The following is a 21,345-nucleotide window of genomic DNA, read 5'->3' as shown; positions in this document are numbered from 1 at the left end:
ATCTCTCCCTTCCCCTCTCCATAGATCCATGTTTTTTCTTTTTTCTTTTTTTTTTTTTAAGATTTTATTTATTTATTTGAGAGAGAGGGAAGAGAGCACGAGCTGGGCAGAGGGAGAGGGACAGGCAGACTTCTGGCTGAGCAGGGAGCCTGATACGGGGCTCTATCCCAGGACCCTGAGATCATGACCTGAGCTGAAGGCAGATGCTTTTTTTTTTTTTTTGAAGGTTGATGCTTAACTGACTGAGCCACCCAGGCCCCAATGTATGTTTTTTCCTGAACTATGTAAGAGATGATTGCAGGACGCCTGGGTGGCTCAGTTGGTTAAGCGACTGCCTTCAGCTCAGGTTATGATCCTGGAGTCCCGGGATCGAGTCCCACATCCGGCTCCCTTCTCAGCGGGGGGTCTGCTTCTCCTTCTGACCCTCTTCCCTCTTGTGCTCTCTGTCTCTCATTCTCTCTCAAATAAATAAATAAATAATTTTTAAAAAAAGAGCTCATTGCAAACATCCTGCCTCTTTACACCCTTTTGTCTTCGTTTTTGAACAAGAATTTTATTCAAGAATTTACCTAGCCACAGTACACTTATATTTAGGAAATTTAATATTGATACAGCATAGTTGACCCTTGAACATCACGGTAAGGGGCACTGAGCGCCATGTAGTTTGAAAATTCCCACAGAACTCTTGATTCTCGAAAAACTTAACTAGTAATGGCATGCTATTAACCAGAAGCCTTACCGCTAACAGTCAGCTAACACACATTTTGTATGTTATATGCATTGTGTACTGTATTAGAGTAAGCCAGAGAAAAGAAAATGTTATTAAAGTCAAAAGGAAGAAAAAATACATTTACAAGTACTATACTGTTTCAGAAAAAAATCCACGAAAATGACCCATGCAGTTCAAACACGTGTTGCTCAAGGATCACCTGTGCTTTTATCAGTTATATAGTCCACGTTCAAATTTTGTCTGTTGTCCCAGTGGTGTCCTTTAGAGCCATTTTTTTTTTTTAAGATTTTATTTATTTGACAGAGACACAGCGAGAGAGGGAACACAAGCAGGGGGAGTGGGAGAGGGAGAAGCAGGCTCCCCACAGAGCAGGGAGCCCAACGCGGGGCTCGATCCCAGAACCCTGGGATCATGACCTGAGCCGAAGGCAGATGCTTAACCAACTGAGCCACCCAGGTGCCCCTTTAGAGCCGTTTTTACCCCTTTATCCAGTGTTCAGTCTGTAATCATCACGCTTGGCATTTAAGTGTTGTCAAATCTTATCTCCTTTATTTTTGCTATTTTTTTATTGAAGAATAAGTACAATGTTACATTAACTTCAGATGTACAATGTAATGACTCAGCAGTTCTGTACAGTACTCAGTGCTCATCACAGTAAGTGTACTTACTCTAAACCCCCTTCAGCTGTTTCACCCACCCCCACCCGCCTCCCCTCTGGCAACAACCAGTTTGTTCCCTGTAGTTAAGAGTCTGGTTTTTTTGTCTTTTTTCTTTGTTCATTTGTTTTGTTTATTAAATTCCGCATATGAACGAAATCATATGACATTTGTCTTTCTCTGTTTGACTTATTTCACTTAGTGTTGTACCCTCTAAGTCCATCCATGTTGTTGTAAATTTCTCAGTCTGGGTTTGTCTGGTGTTTTCTTATTAGATCTAGGTTTTATGTTTTTGGCAAGAATACCACAGAAGTGATGTTGTGTCCTCCATGGATTACACCAAGAGGCACATGGTATCTGTTCCATTCCGAAGCATTCTGTGTTGAAACTGTGCTTGTGGTCTTAGGAACAGTGACATCTATATACTAGGACTCTGACTGTAGGAATCCTGCTTAGTATTTGCTCCATAAGAGGGCAGCACTCTGTTCGGCTTTCCTGTCCAACCAGGTGAGCCTGACTTGACTCCCAGTTCTCTCTTCTTTGCACTGTCACTCTCTAGGACTCTCAGCTTCCCATCAGGAATCATAATGCCTCTTACTTCTGCTAGTGTCACATCCCTTTCCTGGAATCTCTGAACCAGTGATTATTTCTTCTCTACAATCAGCATACCTTTAGTGTGAAAGTTTCAAGTTAGGTTCCATTGGCTCCAGCAAGGTTAGGCTTCAGAGTTGAGTATTGTAGCTGGAATATGGGGAAGAACTAGGTGCCAGGGGGTCCACTTGAACAGATTCAAGTTCATTTTACCCTCAATCACAGTCTTGCAGACCTATCATATCTTAGTTGTAGTTAAAATTTGAGTGTTTACTGCATGTCATTTAGAATGCTAAGCATTCTATTGCATTGGCCTCCTATAAAAACAACTCTAGGAAATAGACATTACTTTCTTTATTTTACAAAAGAAAAAACAAAGGTTTAGAAAGGTCATTTAAGACAATATGGCTAAAAATTACCAGGACTCAAATCTGTCTCTCCAACTCCAAAGCCCTTGCCCTTCTTTAGGAACAGAAAAAACCTGCGATAGGACCATTAGTGTCGAAGTTAACCTTCACAGATTGAAAATTCAAACATAGTGTCATTGCTAGATTGAAGGTGATTACTAGAAACTTTTACACACAGTTCTTGAGGTGTCTTTAAGTAGAATAACTTAAATTTTTCCAGTTTGACTGTCCCACACCCTAAGACCCACTTCCCTGAGACAGTTTCGGTTTATACCTGTTTCCTAACAGTTAGTTATAGTGTCCCCATTCATTTTCAGAGGTATAGCGGTTTAGATAATGATGTGGTCCCCTACCCATCATCCTTCCTGAGAGTTCTCTTCAGATTAACATAGAGACTGGTGTTTCGTTGTAGCTAACGCTAATAGAGTTTGGTTTGTTGTGTTTTGTTTGTTTGTTTGTTTTTTTAGATTTTATTTATTTATTTGAGAGAATGAATGAGAGAGCATGAGAGGGGGTAGGGTCAGAGGGAGAAGCAGACTCCCCGCCAAGCAGGGAGCCCGATGCGGGACTCGATCCCAGGAGCCTGGGATCACGACCCGAGCCGAAGGCAGTCGCCCAACCAACCGAGCCACCCAGGCGCCCTGAGTTTGGTTTGTTTTTATCCACCACTCTCTTCTGCCTCCACCCAATTTATACATACATTAACTTTGGTTTTATAGTGACCAAATGAATTTATCAGCATGGTTTGCTTAATTTAGTCAACAATTAAGAAGATTTTATCACACTAATTTTACATCCTTTCTGCTAAAACATTTCAAGAAATTGACACTTTATCCCATTGTACTTTAGTAGCCATCTCTAAAAAAATAAATTTCTAAGTTTTTGTGGACCTGTCCAGAAACCACAACCTTTTACAGTATGAGTCCTCACTCCTGACATACAATTTGATTTTCACTTATCAGATTCTCTTAAGGAGGGGTGCGCTTGTAATTGCGTGCTAGTGTAATGCTTCTCAGGTATGCAGGACACAGCCAAAGAGCAGTCCTGCCCACGTGGCCACATGTAACCTGTGTCCCCTTTTCTTTTGGCAGTGCACGATCTGATTTTCTGGCGAGATGTGAAGAAGACTGGGTTTGTCTTTGGCACCACACTGATCATGCTGCTCTCCCTGGCAGCTTTCAGTGTCATCAGTGTGGTTTCTTACCTCATCCTGGCTCTTCTCTCTGTCACCATCAGCTTCAGGGTCTACAAGTCTGTCATCCAAGCTGTACAGAAATCAGAAGAGGGCCATCCGTTCAAGTGAGTGGAAGTATCACAAGTAACACTCGACAGTTTAGAGAAGGGGTTTGCCGAGGCTGGGCAGGTCTACCAATCAGACCTGACTAAGTGAAGAATTGTAGAGCCTAATGCAGCTGATCCCTTGCATGAACCGTCAACTAGAAACCTTGCCACTTCAAAAGTGACCAAGTTAGGAGCCAAGAACTTTTTGACAAACTAGGGGCTCACACTTTAAGATCAAAGAAGACTGTCTGAATTCCTGAGCAGGGCCTCCAGGACAGCACCCGGTTAGATGGGGTCCCAAGGACATGCTTAAGTTCCCTATTATAGTTAAATCTTTTTGTTTTGGTTTGGTTTTGATTTTGATTTTTTAAACATTTTTTTTATTTAAATTCAGTTAATTAACATAGTGTATTATTAGTTTCAGAGGTAGAGTTCAGTGACTCATCAGTCATATATAACACCCAGTGCTCATACATCACGTGCCCTCTTTAATATCCAACCTCCAGTTACCCCATCCCCCCACCCACCTCCTCCCATACAGTTAAACCTTAAAACAGCTTTGAAATCTCAGTATTGAGGCTGTGCTCTTGGCAATATCAAAATTTGATATGTTTGCTCTTAGTTTTATTACTGATTTCCTTCTTATCTCTCCTTTAGTTTTCTTTTTTTTTTCCCCTTTAGTTTTCTTAATACCAGGAGCAAGTCTTGAGGTCAGTAGGTCATGCATTTCTAGAATCCACTTGCTAGCTTTCTGTGCTGTAACTTTAACAAATGTTTTCCTCACACTTTTCCTCTTGGAAATCTTAGCCCATAAACAATTTTAATATTCACAAATGACTTTTTTCAAAACCTTTTCCTCATAGGGAAAGAAACTCTTCTGTGACCTCTCAAGACTATGACAGAATAGGTGTCTGGCTGCAGCTCTGGTCCTTTTATTTTGTCTTGGTGAAAATAGAAGACAATTTAAACTATATGTGGCATTTAAAAAGTTACCGCAAATTAATTTTAACAAATCAGTAGCTGTTCCCTGAGTGAATAAATTATGTGACTTTTGCTACAAGCTCAGATGTCTTAGCGTTTTTCCTTTTCTGCAGGACACTGTTATGGATTATAAAATGTGTTTTGTCAAGTTGTATGAATTACAGCATCTAATTTTCATAACTTTTGTATTTGGTAGTAAATATTTTCTTAATAGGATAGGAAAGCATGCCTGTCCCTTTTCTCTTTTTTCCAGAAGACTATAGGCTCTTTAAGGCAAAAGCAGTCTTCTGTTTCCTGATATGCCAGTGCATAGCAGAGGGTGTGATACTCAGTAGGCACTCAGTAAGTACTGAGTGAATGAACAAGTTATGAGCACGTGGTTGTATCTCAATTCTGTAGTGCATCTGCAAACAGAACCCAAGTCTTTCTGTCTTTTTCTATAGTTGTCCACCCTATCAAACTCAGTATCTCCACCCTCCTTTTTCTTTTGTTAACAAAAATTTTATAATGCCTCTTTTATCATTTTGAAATGGAATTCATAGATCTCTATTAACAAAATTTCAAAAATAGACTGTAATTGTAATATAAAGGAATAAGATAGAAAGTCATTTATAGTAAAATAATATATATTCCTGTCAATATTTAACTGCTTGGATATGACTACACACACACAAAACAATAGAGACATTAGATCCTTGTACTTAGATGTATAATCTCCAGTACAGATGTGATTTTCCAGAGTAGTGTAAAATATCTTAGTAAAGTTTAGCATAAACAAAATACAGTTTTTTTAGAAAATTCAGGATATGTTAAAACTGGGGAAAATACCTTGTTTTTATATGTTCTGGGCTTTTGATAATTGTAAATGAGTTAGTTCACCTTCATGAATATCCTGTGAGGCAGTAAAAGTTATGCAGGGCATAGGACAATTCTTTATTGTTCACTGAGTGAATAAATGTGACTTTTGCTACAAGCTCAGATGTCTTAGCGTTTTTCCTCTTCTGCAGGACACCGTTATGGATTATAAAATATGTTTTGTCAAGTTGTATGAATTACAGCATCTAATTTTTATAACTTTTGTATTTGGTAGTAAATATTTTCTTAATACATGGGAAAGGAAAGATGTCCCACACTTTCCAGACATCTAGCATCTTTGCTTCTGCCCACTGAAAGACAGTGGTGCCCTCTCCCCAGCCCATGAAAGCAAAAAATGCCCTTACAGATTTCTAAAATGTGCCCTTAGGGGAATTTCACACTCTAAATAACTGCTCAGCTAACAGAAAGAGATCTTCTTCCTTGTCAAATGTATGACTGTTGTTTTTTTCTTCTGGAAGAGCCTACCTGGATGTAGACATTACTCTGTCCTCAGAAGCTTTCCATAATTATGTAAATGCTGCCATGGTGCACATCAACAGAGCCCTGAAACTCATTATTCGTCTCTTTCTGGTGGAAGATTTGGTTGACTCCTTGAAGGTTAGTTGCTTCTACGGCTTTTGGTGGTGAGGCTGAGGAAAACCAGGGACTAGGTTATAATTCAGAGGAAAAACAGTAAATATATGCAAATGTATTTTGCATAAAAACAAATGTATGCTTATCTCAATCAACCTGTGAAAAATGGGGATAGGAGTCAGTAGAGAAGACCTCTTCTACACCTGTAGAACTAAGTGCCCTCCCAACAAGGGCAACGTCATTGACAGAAATGCAATCACAGTCTGTCTTTGAGCTTGAGAGGACTACAGAATTCTCTGATGCACACTGCCAATGTATGGTGCAGACGAGGTGTAACCTTCATTGTGAAATTATAATTATGTATGGCATACATCACTAAATTTATGGAGACTTAATTGGCAAGAGGAGAATGGTATCAGTTAACCTAAATTTTGCATTATGATTGTTCCTGCTTAACCCTCTGATGTCGGCCTTCACAGCTGGCTGTCTTCATGTGGCTTATGACCTATGTTGGTGCCGTTTTCAATGGAATCACCCTTCTGATTCTTGGTAAGGTGACAAGGAAAATGTCTCCATGCTCTTTGAAGTACAAGTAGCCTTGAACAACTCAGGTTTGAACTGTGGGGGTCCACTTATACGCAGATTTTTTACAGTACAGTATTGTAAATGTATTTTCTCTTAGGATTTTCTGACTAACATTTTCTTTTCTCTAGCTTACTTTATTATAAGAATACAGTGTATAATACATATAACGTACAAAATATGTGTTAATTGACTGTTCTTGGTAATGCTTCTGGCCAACAGTAGGCTGTTAGTAAAGTTTGGTGGGGGGAGTCAAAAGTTATATGCAGATTTTTGACTGCATGGGGCATCCGTGCCCCTAATCCTCATGATGTTCAGGGGTCATCTGTAATTGGTAAAAGTAGGAGCCGAGAGAATGCCCAGCATGTCTCCACTCCTTCCATGTGGCCTTAGGTTTTTTGAAAGGTCCTAATTCTATAAAGAAATATCAAAATAACCAGAAATAAAGGAGAGTTGTCTACATTTGGTTTAAATATGGGGATCTTATAGAAATCATTTTCATAATTTGGAAATTATTTGTGATACAAAGAAAGCCTGTGTACCTATAGCTAACTATCCTTAAATGAGAGCCCTAGGTAGGATTTCTCATATTGAAGATCTGTGCTTCCCTATATTTCATGAGGAAAAATGTGTGTGTTACTTGAGTCTTGGGTCTTTTTGACTATCTCACATTTACACTTGCTGTGTCCTGTGATTCTCTTACAGCCGAACTGCTCATTTTCAGTGTCCCCATTGTCTATGAGAAATACAAGGTGAGCGCTTGTCTGTTTCGAATCAGATAGGCCTGTTGATGTATGACTAGCTTTAGTTTATTTTTTAGGCATTGAAGGTTTGGAGTGATCATTTTCTGTCTTTTTTTTTTTTTAAGGATTTATTTACTTATTTGAGAGAGAGAGTGCACAAGTGGGAGGGGCAGAGGGGGGAGGAGAGAGACTCTCAAGCAGGCTCCACGCCCAGCTTGATCTCAGGACTCTTAAGATCAGGACCTGAGCTGAAACCAAGAGTTGGACACTTCACTCAGTCGAGCCGCCAGGGGCCCCGTGAGCAATCACTTTGTAACCATGTCTGCAGTCTAAGTTTGTAAGTCAGGAGTCTGTAAGAAATAGTGGTTTCCTGGACCAAAAGAAACTGAATGTTTAGGACAGAGAAGGGTAGGAAGGTATGTTTTTATGCCTTGTTGTGTGGGTCTTTTAAGTATTTCATGTGGATGCATTATCTGTTCAAAAAATAAATTGAAAAAATGCTTAAATAAATAAAAGCTGGTGTCTGAAAAGAAATTTAAACTATCAAGGCTATTATTACGGGAATCCATCTATGTGAAGAGATGTTTGCATTGTGGAATGGTGAATGCAAAGCCTTGCTAGATGCTATGAGGTTATTCTTTACAGATTAAGTCATTAGTCAACAGGCTTAATTTTGCCTTTTGGTATTAAATGAATTAGTCTTACCTAGGAGCCAAAACACATTTGTGATTACAGAATATAGATTAGATAGACCGTTTTTAGTATTCACAAAATGCTTTACTCCAGTATCTATAAAGGAAATACCTAACAAGTAAGACCTTAGCAAAAGAGTGATTTTTACTTCAGCAGAGTATTATAAGGTGTTTATGGCATAATTTAAAGTCTGAAACCCGAAGGTCTTTTTGGGTTTTGTTTTGTTTATGTGGGCTTCACGCCCGGCGTGGAGCCCAGCGTGGGGCTTGAACTCAAGACCTGAGCTGAGATCAGGAGTTGAGTGAGCCACCCAGGTACCCCTAATACCTGAAGTTTTTGGGTTTTTGTTTGTTTGTTTTTAAGATTTTATTTGAGAGAGAGAGCAAGAGAGCACAAGCAGGGGGTAGAGAGAGAAGCGGGCTTCCCACTGATCAGTGAGCCTGATGTGTTGGGGCTTGATTTACTGAGCCACCCAGGCGCCCCAATACCTGAAGTTTTTTAAAATACTCATAAAAACTGGGCATTACGGGGGCAGCTGGCGGGCTCAATCTCAGTAGAGCATGCGACTCTTGATCTCAGTGTCGTGAGTTCAAGCCCTGTGCTGGGTGTCGAGCCTACTTAAAATAAAAAATAATAATGAATTTTAAAAACTGGCATTATTTTCATTTCCCAGAATATGCAATAGTGTTTTTAAAAAGTGGTTGACACTAGGAAACAGAACATTACCTTCAGGAAAATTGTTAATCTTTGTGTTGCCATAACTAAGTCTCTTCCCTTCCTTAAAGACCCAGATTGATCACTATGTTGGCATCGCCCGCGATCAGACCAAGTCGATTGTTGAAAAGTAAGTATGCTTTAGTTCCACATTTTATCAGAACGTGTTGCTTTTCTTTCCCAATTATTTTTAGCCTCCTCTATAAAAGACTGATTCAAAGAAAGGAATTTTCATCCTGAAGAAAAATGATGGTTACTAGTTTGATTTTACTACAAATTATTTCATCCTGTTTCTTTAAAAAACATCCTTTGTGTCTTAAGGTCGATGGAATTAGAAGCTTTGCCTTTCTGAATCGGCCTTGTAAGTGTATGCAGCTGCCCCCGCCTGCATGCATCAATTTTAAGGCAAACTCTTCCTTCCCTTTTCAGAAATCAGAGTTTTACTAAATAAATGACTCAAGGCACAATGCTACCTTTCCTGAAACTACCAAATCCCTGTTTTCTCTTTTTTCTTGAAACAATTTAATATTAAAATCAAGTAATAAAATATTGGTAGACATTTTTATGACTCTCTCTACCAAGGAACCATTTGGGGTTTTTTGTTTGGTGTTTTTGTGTTTTTTGTTTTTTGTTTTTTGTTTTTGCTTGGTTTTTTTTTTAATTATGGCAGATACTAAGGAACCCACAGTTCTTATTGAGATGTTAACATTTTTTCATATTCAGATATTTAAAAAATAAACCACAAGCAGCGAAATCTCTTTTGTCCGTGCGCACGCACACACACACCTGCCGCCCCGCCCCTTTCACACCTCCGATTTTAGTGCTTTTTCCAGTTTTGATAAGTGGAAACTATGAATATACGCCCACTGCTCTGGCTTGATGACAGGGTCTTTACTTGCTCTTTTGCTTTTTCAGGTATACATTAGAGCTAAAACCAGGCAAGGACAGTTAGCACAAATACGTATCTGGTTGCTGTTTACTCCTGATTGTGAAATACGGACATAGCTTAGCTTTAAAACTAATGTCTTGGTCAGACCCTGCTGTGGGATCTAGGATTTGTGAGGAGTGGCTTTGACATTGGCTGAGAGGTATGTGAATGACCTTAGCGATGGGTAACCTTAATGCACAAAATGAAGGGTAGCTTTGGTGTCCTGTGAGGGGCCGGAAACTGTTGCCAGCTCCTGTAGTCTTTTTATCTGTCACCTTGACCCTTGACTTCTGGTTCCTTTTGTGGCCCTGGTGGGTCACTAGCATTCCCAGAGAAATGGACTCTTACACTGCCAGTGTGTGGAACGCCGCAGACGTTATGCCCACATAGCCCTTATTCTTCCCTGGAGCCCCCCGTGAGGGACGCAAGAGGTGCAGGCAGTGAAAGAGGACAGGCCGCAGGCACGGTGGCCGGGAGAGGGGAGGGGTCTTTGCGGACCCCTGGGCTCATCCCAGACCACACTCAGCCCCTGCCTCTTTTCATCCAGAATAAGCCCTGTGGAGATGGGAGATTATTTGTCACGTTGCTCCGGCAAGCCCAAGGCTGTCTTTCAGTGTCACTGTTAAAGTAAAAACCTACAACTAATGTCTGTTTTCACCTTTTTCTTTTTTTTTTTTTTCTTCAATAGGATACAAGCAAAACTCCCTGGAATCGCAAAAAAGAAGGCAGAATAAGTACATGGGAACCAGAAATGCAACAGTTACTAAAACACCACTTAATAGTTATAACGTTATTACTTGTACTATGAAGGAAGTGCTCAGTGTCAGCTCGAGCCTGCATTCCAAGCTTCTTTTTCTTAATTTGGTGTTTTCTCCCCTCCTTTCCCTTTACCCTCAGTATCAAGCACAAGAATTGTTGGACTAAAAAAAGAACTGATATCTTAGGACCCAAAAGAATAAAGAGAGAGTCAAATTAATAGGATAAATCAGTACCTTAATGGTGGTGGAGCTTTTACTTGTAGCTTGAAAAGGGGAGAGATTGGAGGTCAAGGAGAAAATGAAAGATAAAGCACTGCTCTTGGACTCTGCTATCCAGTTCTCAAGGACTAGTCTTACACAGCTTCCCATCAGAGTTTTACCCTTATTTTTAAGTTAAATAATGATTAACTTATGAGGAAATTATCTGGGGACAAGAGTGGGATTCCTTACCATGGGGTTTCTGGCAGCCCTCTGATCCCATCTTCCTGCCCCACAATGTGAGCAGCTACTCCTAATATTCTTCTTCTTCACGTAATGCTATAACTTCCAACTCTATGAATAACCCGTAGGTGATAAGTTCCTGATTCCCAGAATGCCATCTGGGAACCAAGAATGGAAATGGAAGGTGGGGCTGGGACGACCCTCCCCTCCTGCTCACCCCTAAGAAAGGAAAGTCTCTGCCATTTGGGAGGGTGGCGCCTGCGTCTATTCTCATAGGCACCAGTTCCGAGCTTTAGTTTGAGAACTCATTCCTGAATGTGCTTTCCTCCCTCTTCCCTGCCCACCTCACCTCGAGTTTAATAAATATGGTTGTACTTTTCTTATTATGAAATAAATGTCTGTAACTGCTGTACACTGCTGTAAACTTGTTAGAGAAAAAAATAATTTGCATGTGGGCTCCTCAGTTGTTGAGTTATTGTAATCCTGTCTCAGTCCATGGTGGGGGGAACATTCTCAAGAGGTGAATACAGAAACATAAAAGGCCTTTTTTGCTTTTATCTTTTCTCCGCAGCTTCCTCCTTCACATGCTACATCTTCAACTTATGCTCATCATTGTATCCTAAGGACCAAAGCCAAGCTGGCTTGAGAGGAGATTTTGTGTGTGTTTGTGGTTAAGAGACCACAAATTAGTGTAAGAAAGTATGTTCTGTGGTTCATACGGAGTTTTAACTTTGAGGCTAGCTTATGGGTGTGTGTTATGTTTTGAGGGTTCCTTTCATCCTCAGGCACATTAAATGTCTCAGCACCTCTGTCCTGGCCCAGGGTGCTCCTTTTGAGTGTTTTCCAAGAAGTGTTAGGTGAGGGCGACCAGGCAGGACCAGATTGTGTGGATGGGCTCCGTGTGCAATTAAAAGATAAACAGAACAACCCAGACAGACATCAGATGGAGGGGGGTCGGGAATCTGATTCCTGTTGAGACAAGTGTCTTTCTCCCTTTCCAACATGAAAATTCAGTCGACTTGAAAGAAGTCATCTGTGAGTTCCTTCAGGTTGTAAAACTTGGTGTCATGGTAATCCAGAGGGAACGTGTGCTGGTGACTTTAAAGTAAGGGCTACAGTCTTTGACGGTCCCAAAGCACTGCAACTCTGTAGAAGGTAGTGGAAGTTTTCTTTCTACTGTTTTGGAAAAGTGACTTCAGCCATTTAGATGGGTAAAAGGTACCCTTGCCTTACTCCATTTTCCTATTTACTTAGCTCCCTTTCCTTTTTAACGTTTAAGCTGATTTCACATTGTCCATCCTATCTTATGCCCTCCCAAGTAGTCAGTGCACTGATCGACTTTTTGGGCTTCCCCTCCAAAGGACTCTTTTCTGCGCTGGAAGCCTCCACACCTAGCTCTTTTGTTTTGTTACTGCTGTGTTTAGGTAATTGGACAGATCTTTGTGCCACACAGGAGTTTTTGTTTTTGTTTTTTAAGAAAAACCTATAGATGAACTATTACTAATGAAACTGTGTGCGTGTACGTGCGTGCAACATAAAGATACAGTAGCACCTAAGGAACTTGAATCTTGGTTCCTGTAAAACTGCAAACTGATGTGGTATTAATTAAAATTAAAAAAAAAAAAACACAGTGACTGTGGTGTCATTCTGCTAACTTTATTCTTTATACATACAGTTTGGGTAAAGTAAGAACCAGGCTTCCACCGGCCCCCATCCCCACTCCACTTTTGAGGCTTTAAAAAGCAACTTAATAGTTGAGATAGGTAATGATTCCCGAGATTGCAGAATTTCCGTAGGAGAGCAAAGCTGTGTGTTTGGTTTCTGAAAGATCACAGAGACCCTCTTAAGAGGTGACCTCAGAAGAAAGATGATGAGGAGTGGAAGGGGCCAGAGGGTCTGCTGTCCCAGTTCAGCCACACCCCAACCTCGGAGGGTCACCTGCCTGCAGCGGGAAGCAGCCTATACATCAGTCACCGTGGAAAGTGGAGACCACATACATCAGAACTTTATCCCTTCAGATTTATTCTTCCCCCAAACTAAGGCTGCCATGACCCTTAAGCTGGATTTTAAAAAATTTATTCAACATACCTCTTAGAAAACTTAGGCTGAAGTTTTTTAAAAATAACTGAAGCAAACAACTTCACAAATACACATACAAATGTTCGAGTAATGTCTCTAACGTGGCATATAAATATGGATTCAGAGTAACATTTACATATTGGCCATAATAGCAAGCATACCATTAACAAAAAAACTCATGAAGAAACTTCACCTGTTGATGTCAGACTCCCAAGGCAAGGAGGAGGCACAGAGAGAGGAGGACCACCTGACCCCCCAACCCAAGAGGCTGTAGGGGCAGTCAAAGCAGGAATCACTGCAGTGTCACTGAGCCCACTCCTGCTCAGATCTTCAGCTTTGTGATCATTGGAGGGCTTATCAGAAAGGATTGCTGGGTGCCACCCCAATTTCTGATTCATCGAGATGGGGCCCAAGGATTTGTGTTTCTAGTAGTTTCCGACTGTGATGCTATTGGTCCAATGGCCACACTTTGAGAACCCTCTGGAGCGCTTGGGGCTGCCTCGCAATGAAGACATTCATTCCTGTCTTCCCAAGGCCTCCATCCCTGTCTGTCAAAAGGAAAAGCCATTCCTAACCAGCTCTCTGTCCTGGCTTACCTGAACTTTGGCAGTGGGCTTGGGTGACCAGAATAGGTCACCCCAATCTGCCTCCTGTTTTTGAACAGGCAAGTAGCAAAAAGTGATAAAAGACTCATTCTGGATCTGAAAATAACATGCATGAAGGAAAATAAAAGAATGGCAGTGCTCAGCCAGGTGCCATCCATAATCCCTGTTCTCAAACTTAATACTCAAAACCCCTGGAGGTTCAAACATGGAATTCACTACTCAGGGAATGCTGTCCCTGGTGGCACCTACAACAGAAAACATAATGCCAGAGCCCTTGGCCTCCTGGAGAGGTCATGGGATGGGTGGCCGTCAGCCCCGCTCCTGGACTTCTGAGGGAGGAGGCTGGAACCTCCCGGAGCTGTAGCCCGTGGCAGCCAGAGCTGCCCTGGACGACACTGATCCCAGGGAGGCGTGCAGGTCTTTGCCATCCCCCGGAGCGTCACTGTGCTCTAACGGACTGTGGCATCCAGAGCGTGCCACCCTTCGGCAAGCCCCATGGGAAAAAGAAATCTTTAATAATTGACCAGAGATTGGGAGGCAGTGTGGTGTAGTGCAAACAACACTGAGTCGGGAGTTGAGCTTTTTATTCTAGTTCTATACTGCTCCTACCTGGCTGTGTGTGAACGTTTCCGAACTTCCCTACCTGTCTGTCGAAGGGGTCAAGGGGGCGGGGTCTGGTTGATCTCCAAGGTCATTCCAACTCTTGACAATCTTGAGTTATATAAAAATGCTATAAAATCCATGGTATAAAATCCAATTCCCAATCAGGAAGAGTGAAGGGGACTGGGCCTGAGGCACTTGAACCGTGGGCTCTGGCCTGGGGGTGCTGGGATGAGGAAGGGCTTCCTTTTTGCTGTTTTCCCGCCCACAGAGGCAGCCCCTGGCCCCAGGTGCCAGGGCCCCTCTGCCTCCTGGCCTCGCCCTCAAGTCCCACCTCCCCACTCTCAGGCTGTAAGACCACAGGAACCGGCCTGGCCATGTGAAGAACAGACACGGGGGCCCAGAGAGGCCTGGAGAGTCACACATTAGTGTGGGATGTTTGGGGCCCCCCATCCCCACCTCTGTACTCACTCCTCCCTCCTTTTCCTCCACCACCTCACAGCTTATCTCTGATACACGTATAATAAATAAGACATTTGCACATAAGGGTGACTGGGACAGCTCTCTCCCCGCCCCTCCCCCTTTCATATAAAAGCATTAAATACAGTTTCAAAATAAAATACAAAGAGCAAAAAGGGCCTGATCTCGGGGCCACCTGTTCTCCACAGGAGAATGAATCTACACATCCCACTCGGACCTGCCTGGGAGATCGCGGGGCCCCTTCCCGGCCCCACCGGGCCTGGCGCTGCCGCGGGGAAGAGAAAAGAAGGCCGAGGCCCGGCCCCAGGCCCTTGGGGACTGAGAATGGGTGGCACGTCCAACGTGTACGAAGGGGGACAGGGAGGGGACGGGAATAGAACGCCAACTGCCGGGACCTCCAGTGCCCCGGGCTCGGACCGACGGGGACGACAGAGCAGGAGTGCCTGCCTGGGTCTAGGGGAAAACGGAGGTCTTCGGAGCAGGAGAGGAGCAAAGGAGAAAAGTGCTAATCCCTTTACAAGATCGGGGTCCGGGAAGGCGCGGCAGGAGCGGGGGAAGCGGAAGGGGCCGCGGGGCGTGCTGTCCCCAGAGCCCGCCGGGGAGGCTGGCGCAGCTGCCGGGGGGCCCCCGCCCAGCTCCGCCCCCGCCTCCGGGCTGCCCGCCCGCAGTCCAAGCGTCCTCCCTGCCCCGGCGGGCTCCCGAGCCCCGCCGCCCCGCCCTCCGCTGGAGGCCCTCGTCCGCAGTCCAGGCCTCCGAGCGGCCGCGAATACCAATGAGGACCCAGCAGCAGCCGCCCCCGACCCGGGGGCCGTGCCTGCCGGCGTGCAGCGCCGCAGGGACCTGGGCCCCGGCCTGAGGCCCGGGCCGGCGCGGCCCTCCTGCCCTCCCCCAGCCCCTGGGGCCCTAATACTGACTGTCGGCAACCCCCACCCGGGCCCGGCGCGGGCGGGGGCTGGAGGGCCTAGGCGCACACACGCTTGGAGGCCGCGGTGGCCTCTCGGGAAACGTGGGGCCCAGCGCGGGGAGGGCCAGGGCTCCGCATCCGAGGGGAGCGCGCGCTCCCCGCAGCGCACCGACCAGCCCGGGGGGCTCCGGGGCTCCGGGGCTCCGAGCGGAAGCCGGCGACCCCACCCAATTCCTATCTCCGCCCGGCCCGGCCAGCGGGGCGGGGGACAGCGGCGGCGGCGGCGGCCAGGGCCGCGGGAAGCAGGGTGTCCGGGCCCGAGGGCCGGCGGAGCACAGGGCGGGGCCGCCCCGCCCGCCCCGCGAGCCCGCTAAGCCCGACAGACGGCGCCCGCTTTGAGGTCCGCGCCGCCGTCGCGCGGCGCGGGGGCCGGCGGCCCGAAGCCCTCGTGGCCGTAGCAGCGCAGCGCCGCCTCCTCGTAGGCCTCCAGGATGGTCTGACGCTCCTCGGGCGTGAAGTCCATGGAGAAGGGGTGCACCTGCAGGATGTGCCGCTTGATGGTGCTGACCTTGAGCGTGGCCAGCGCGCCCCCGCACACCATGCACACCAGGCCGCGCCGGCTGCCGTCGTAGTCCATCAGGTACTCGCCCCGCCAGCGCGGCTGGTAGTTCCGCCGCTGCTCTCGGCTGCGGGGCGGGGGCGGCGGCGGCGGCGGCGGCGGCGGCGGGGGGGGCAGCGGCGGGAAGGCGAGTCCCCCGGGCTCTTGGCCGTCCTCCTCGTCCTCGTCGTCCTCGGCGGGCCGTTCCGACGGCTCCCCTGGGGAAAGCGGGACATCGCCTAGGAAGGGACAAAGGACCGCATTGGAGCCGGCAGAGGGCAAGCCGCCCGCGTCTCGCGCCTCAGCTCCACAGCCGCCCACCTTGGCCCTCCTGCCCCGTCCTCCCCAGTCTCCCCTTCAACCTTCGACTCTCCCCACCCGCTTCCACCCAAGCACTCCCAGCCCTCTGCCCCTTGCCTGGCCCGGGTCCCTGCCCCCACTCTCCCGCGCCACCTGCTCTGGCCCTGCGCCAGCTCACCCCACCACTCCTCCTCCTCTGGCTCCTCCTCCTCTTCCCCTCCCCCCTCCTCGGAGGCTGCGGCTGTGCCGGGGGCGGCAGGGTCCCCGGGGGACTCGGGGCTGGGCAGCCCCAGGGCCAGCAGGTGAGCGGCCTTCTCGCTCCACTCCTGGGCGATGAGGGCCTTGACAGGCCCGCTGAGGCGCGTGGAGCCCGGGTGGCGCTGGCGGATGTGCCGCTTGATGGTGCTCATCTTGAGCGAGGCCAGTGCGCCCCCGCACACCATGCACACCAGGCCGCGCCGGCCGCCGTCCAGCTCCATGAGGTACTCCAGCCGCCAGCGCTCCTGATAGCGGCGGCGGCGGTCACGGCCCCGCGGCGACCGGCCCGAAACCCCCACCCTCTCGCCCTCCTCCTCCTCCTCCTCCTCCTCCTCCTCCTCTGCGGGCCCGGGCCTCTCAGGGAGCCAGCCAGCCTCTTCCTTTTTTACGTCTGGGGGACTGAGATCCTGAGAGGACAGGGCTCCAGCAGTGGGGGCGGGGTCCCGGCTCTTTCTGGTCAGGTCCTGGGGGACGAGGTCATCGTCTGTTGGGGAAGGGGTGAGGGAGACGGGCTCAGCCTGGTGGCAGGGCTGCCCTTACCCACGCAGAGGGGTCCTCACCCCAGCCCCAATCTAGAGGCCCCAGCCGGTGTGGGGGGGGGTGGTGTGTGTCTCTGCGTGGGTGGGTGTAGAGAGGCGTCCCTCCCGGTTTTGGCCGCAGACCCCGCGTTGCAGCCCTAACATGGGGGGTGGGTCTCGGCCCTGGGAGGGGCCTCGCACCTGGTGGGGACCGAGTGAGCTCAGACAGTGTCTTGGGCTGGCCACCCCAGGCTTGCAGCAGGGCGCTGCGCTGGGGGCCGCTGAGCCCCAAGGAGCTGGGGTGCACCTCCAGCACGTGGGCACGGATGTCGTCCAGGTGCAGGCTGGGCAGTGCCCGGCCACAGGCCATGCACACCAGCCGGTTCCCCCGAGGGTCATAGTCCATGAGACACTCTGCTCGGAACCAGTTCTGCAGGGACTCCTTCAGCCTCCGCTCCAGCCGCCGGGCCCCCAGCCCCCTGCTGCCCCCGGCCCTCCGGGAGGCTGAGAGGCGCCGACACCGAGCCCGGGGTGCCACTGGGCCCCCTCGCCGCTGGCATCGGCTGCCCTCACCAGCTGGGGCTTTGCCTGAAAGGGTTGGAGGGAGGGAAGGAACTGAGATGCTGGCCCTCCAGGGAGCACCGCCCCCCACCCCGCCACAGCCAGGTCCTCCACGAGCCTCTCCCTCACTCTTGACTCTGAGCTCCCAGCCTAACCTTCGCCCTGTTCTTCCTCTCTCCTCAGGCCTGAACTCCTCCACCTCCCGGCCGTCCTGCACACAAACCTGAAGCTCTGCCCACTCCTCCCTGACACCCAGATTCTAGCCCCTTCCCTGGACTTCACTGTCAAGCCATACCTTTCCAGCACCCTCTACTCCCAGCCTTTCCCCCCCAGCCCCCCCCACTTCCACTCTCCTGGATGCTTCTAAAACCACGGAAGGCCAACACTATCAAGAGAGGTTGCAGACCCCTTCCTCTCACTGTCCCTCCCCCGATATTGTACAGTAAGGGCAATAAGTAGACCCCACCCCACACAGAGCAGTGACTCGCTCCAGAAAATGAGGCTGTTGGCTGAGAAGCCAGGGCTGGCCCCACCGGGCCCCACCCGCCACCCAGGCCCCTGCCTCTCTGTGTCCTGTGTTACCTGGGCCCTTGGGCGGGCAAGCTTGCAGGCTGGCCCCATCCTCCTCCTCTTCCTCTTCCTCCTCCTCCTCCTCCTCAGCCCCCTGGGCCCCCAGGCCCTCGGACTCTCCACAGGCCCCCAGCCCCAAGTGGGCATCCCAGCTGTTGCTGATGACTTCCTTCTCCCGGGGACTCCAGTGCAGGGAGTAGGGGTGCTTTTGGCGGATGTGCCGTTTGATGGTGCTGAGCTTGAGCGTGGCCAGTGAGCTGCCGCACACCATGCACACCATGCCGTGGCGGGCAGGGTTGAAGTCCATCAGGTACTCCAGCCGCCAGTGGTCGTGGTAGTAGCGCCGGTGGTCACGGCCGGGGATGCGGCTCTTTCCGGGCCTCGAGGCCCGGGCCTCACAGTGGTCTGAGTATTTCCTGCCTGAAGGTGCTGGGCCCCTGGCCCTGGAGGAGGGCAGGGGGGCACTCCCCCAGGACCCCAAGGCACCCCCTTCCAGCTGAAGATCTTGCCCTGAAGAGGGGGGGGAAAGGGGGAGACAGTTTTCAATGCCCGATAGCCAGGAAATAAACCCAGGGCTTGGATTGTGCAGAGAAAGGGAGGTGGGGGGAGGGGTCGTTCGGCAGGGGGTTGGGGGGTTGGAAAGGGATGACAACAGCAATAAAAGGGATGTGGGAGAGCCTGGAGTCAAAACACTGGCCCTTTACAGAGAGTGAGGACCCTTTAAGAGAGGACCAAGAACAAAAGGATGCAGAGCACTGCTGAGGGACTAGCTCTGACTTTTTAAAAAAATAAGGTGAAGGCCAAGGCAGCAGCCAGCTCTGTTCAGCCCCCTTTCTGGCGGCGGGCTGTGAGGGGAAAGCCAGGAGAGCAGCAGGCCGGGCCCTTACGGCCAGAGCAGAGCTGGCAGGGGCAGAACAAAGGGGGCATCTGTCTGCATCCAGGGCTGCACACGGGACCCACCCGTCTGAGGCCCCAGCCAGGAGGGCCCCACCCAAACATCTTCTCCCTTTTTCCAATAATGCCTCAAAGGCAGCCTTCTGAGAGTCCAGTGCTAAGCATGGTCAGTTCCCCAAATACAGGCACCCATGGGAGGGATCCTCATGACAAAGCTGTCAACACCTCCAGGGAAAGGAGTTTCTAGGACCCTGACTTCCCTAGAGTCTGGGAGAGCCGATGACCCTGCAAGGGGATGGCAGGAGGGCCACCGGAGTGGCTACTGAAGATTCTGAGGAAGGGAGTGGCCACCACCCACTGGAGCCCATTAAGTCTTTCTGGGGGTTTATTTTTTTCCTCTGGCAGAGAGCCGGCCACTGCCCAGCAATCAAGGGGCAGGCATGGAGAGGCCCAAGCACAGCACACTAACCCAGCGCTGTGCCCTTTTGCCAAACAGGCTGACATCCCAAGCAGTCCCCCACCTTCCCTGCAGTTTGGACCCTATTTTATTTAGAAAAGGGTTTCCTGGCCACGTAAGCTGAATGGACAAGTGTGGTCGTGCTCCCACTGGAGAATCTCAGGGTCAGAGAAACAAAAGACAGGACCAGAGAGGACTCCTGTCACCATTGTGGTTTTTTGTTTGTTTTGATTTAAGTAGATCCAAAGCAAAAAGCACTGACTTCAAAGTCAGAGACCTTGGTTCCAGTATGGTTTCACTGGTGACTTGCTCTGTGATCTCTGATAAGTCATGTGGCTCTCTGGGCCTCAGACTCTTTGTCTGAAAAGGCACTGGATAGCTAGCTGGTCTCTAAGCATCCTTCCAGCGCCGGATCTAAGCTAGTCTAAGGTGGATTGGCCCTTTAAGAGCCCAAAAAAAGGGGAGGAGCTGAGATTCTTTAAAAACAAAAGGGGATGGGGAGTTTCTGGGAGGGGAGCTCCGAGATCAGGGCAGTCTCCCTAGCCCGGACAGAACCGTCACGGGTCTTAAGGCGGTGACCCTGCAGCAGGGGAATGAGGAAACAGCGTCCTCTGAGAGCGAACGGGGGGGACGGGCTGGTCCTACTATAGCTGACAAATTGTGGCAAAAATTTCTGAAAAGAAGGGAGGCGATAACGCGCGGACAGGAGAGGGTATCTGCCTTTGTGAGCGAGCCCATCCCTTTAAAAACTACCCGCGGTGGGTTAAGGTAGTGGTGGGCCCCCGAGGCGCAAGCCATGCGCTTTCCTAGAAAGAACGTGCCGGGGGGCGGGGGGGGGGAGAGAAAGGTTTCCTGTCTGTAAGCAAGGCCACGGGAGGGGAGGAGCAGCCCGACTTAAAGCAGCGGAGTTCCCAGCTCAGCTCCTCTGGGGGGGAAGCCCCCCGAAAGGGACCCCCCCAGTCTGGGCAGACTTTTAAGAGACAGCCGGATAAGGGAGACCACCTGGGAGTCTGAAAGAGAAAGGGGCGGGGGCGCAAGTCCAACAGCTCACAGCGCGCGCCCCGTGGCGCCGGGCCAGGCCCTTTGGGGACCCTCCGGCCTGGCCTCTAAGGCGGGGGCCGCGAGGCCCTTTAAGGGGGAGGGAATCCGCCCGAGCCCCGCGGGCGGACCCCGGGAGCTGGGCGGGGGGCTCCCCCGCTGGCCCTGCAGCCGCGATCCGCGCCCGCCAGGTGGCGCCCCCGGCCGCCCTGCCCGCGTCCCCCCCTTTGTTCGGCGGCGGAGAGGGGCCCGGAGCCCGGAGCCGCAGCCCTCCCCTCCCCCCATGCCGGGGCCCCCGCCCGAGCCGCCGGCCCCAGCTCTTACCGCCGTCGTCCTCCTCGGGTTCCGCGCCGCCGCTCGATCCGGCGGGCGGCAGCCGTCGGCCCCGTGCCGAGGCCGCTGCTGGCCCGGGGCCGCCCCTGCCGCCGCCGCTCCGGCTCCGGTGGTCCCCGCCGGGCTCCATGCGCTGCGCTGCGGAGCGGGGCCCCGGGGCGGCGGGGCGCGGGGCCGCGGGGCCGGCGGCGGCCCG

At 49.5% G+C, this 21,345-nt stretch overlaps 2 protein-coding genes across 5 annotated transcripts in view; one reads left to right on the top strand and one right to left on the bottom strand.

The window, feature by feature from the left end:
• Positions 1 to 11,417, top strand: part of RTN3 (reticulon 3) — a 61,421-nt gene extending 50,004 nt beyond the window's left edge. For all 3 annotated transcript variants that reach the window (XM_025879131.2, XM_073883551.1, XM_073883549.1), the window contains 6 exons: positions 3,476 to 3,683; positions 5,981 to 6,119; positions 6,575 to 6,644; positions 7,383 to 7,429; positions 8,899 to 8,957; positions 10,444 to 11,417. In XM_025879131.2, the coding sequence (XP_025734916.1) occupies positions 3,476 to 3,683; positions 5,981 to 6,119; positions 6,575 to 6,644; positions 7,383 to 7,429; positions 8,899 to 8,957; positions 10,444 to 10,489 (569 nt within the window). In that variant the 3' untranslated portion in view covers positions 10,490 to 11,417. The remainder of the gene's footprint in view (positions 1 to 3,475; positions 3,684 to 5,980; positions 6,120 to 6,574; positions 6,645 to 7,382; positions 7,430 to 8,898; positions 8,958 to 10,443) is intronic.
• A 4,447-nt stretch (positions 11,418 to 15,864) lies between these two features.
• ZFTA (zinc finger translocation associated) overlaps positions 15,865 to 21,345 on the bottom strand; it is a 6,464-nt gene continuing 983 nt past the window's right edge. The window contains exons 1-5 of one of the 2 annotated variants that reach the window (XM_025879132.2): positions 21,141 to 21,279; positions 18,440 to 18,937; positions 17,498 to 17,884; positions 16,699 to 17,262; positions 15,865 to 16,459 (exon numbers count right to left, since the gene is read on the bottom strand). In XM_025879132.2, the coding sequence (XP_025734917.1) occupies positions 15,993 to 16,459; positions 16,699 to 17,262; positions 17,498 to 17,884; positions 18,440 to 18,937; positions 21,141 to 21,279 (2,055 nt within the window). In that variant the 3' untranslated portion in view covers positions 15,865 to 15,992. Of the gene's footprint in view, positions 16,460 to 16,698; positions 17,263 to 17,497; positions 17,885 to 18,439; positions 18,938 to 21,140; positions 21,280 to 21,345 lie in introns of those variants that run through there. The other variant, XM_073883552.1, reaches the window with a different exon arrangement.

Source organism: Callorhinus ursinus, unplaced genomic scaffold (genome assembly GCF_003265705.2).
Source record: "Callorhinus ursinus isolate GAN/ISIS: 27379988/994484 unplaced genomic scaffold, GSC_fseal_2.0 scaffold51, whole genome shotgun sequence".
Lineage (NCBI taxonomy): Eukaryota > Metazoa > Chordata > Mammalia > Carnivora > Otariidae > Callorhinus > Callorhinus ursinus.
The sequence above is the reverse complement of the archived record's forward strand: the minus strand, read 5'-3'. Positions and strand labels throughout refer to the sequence as shown.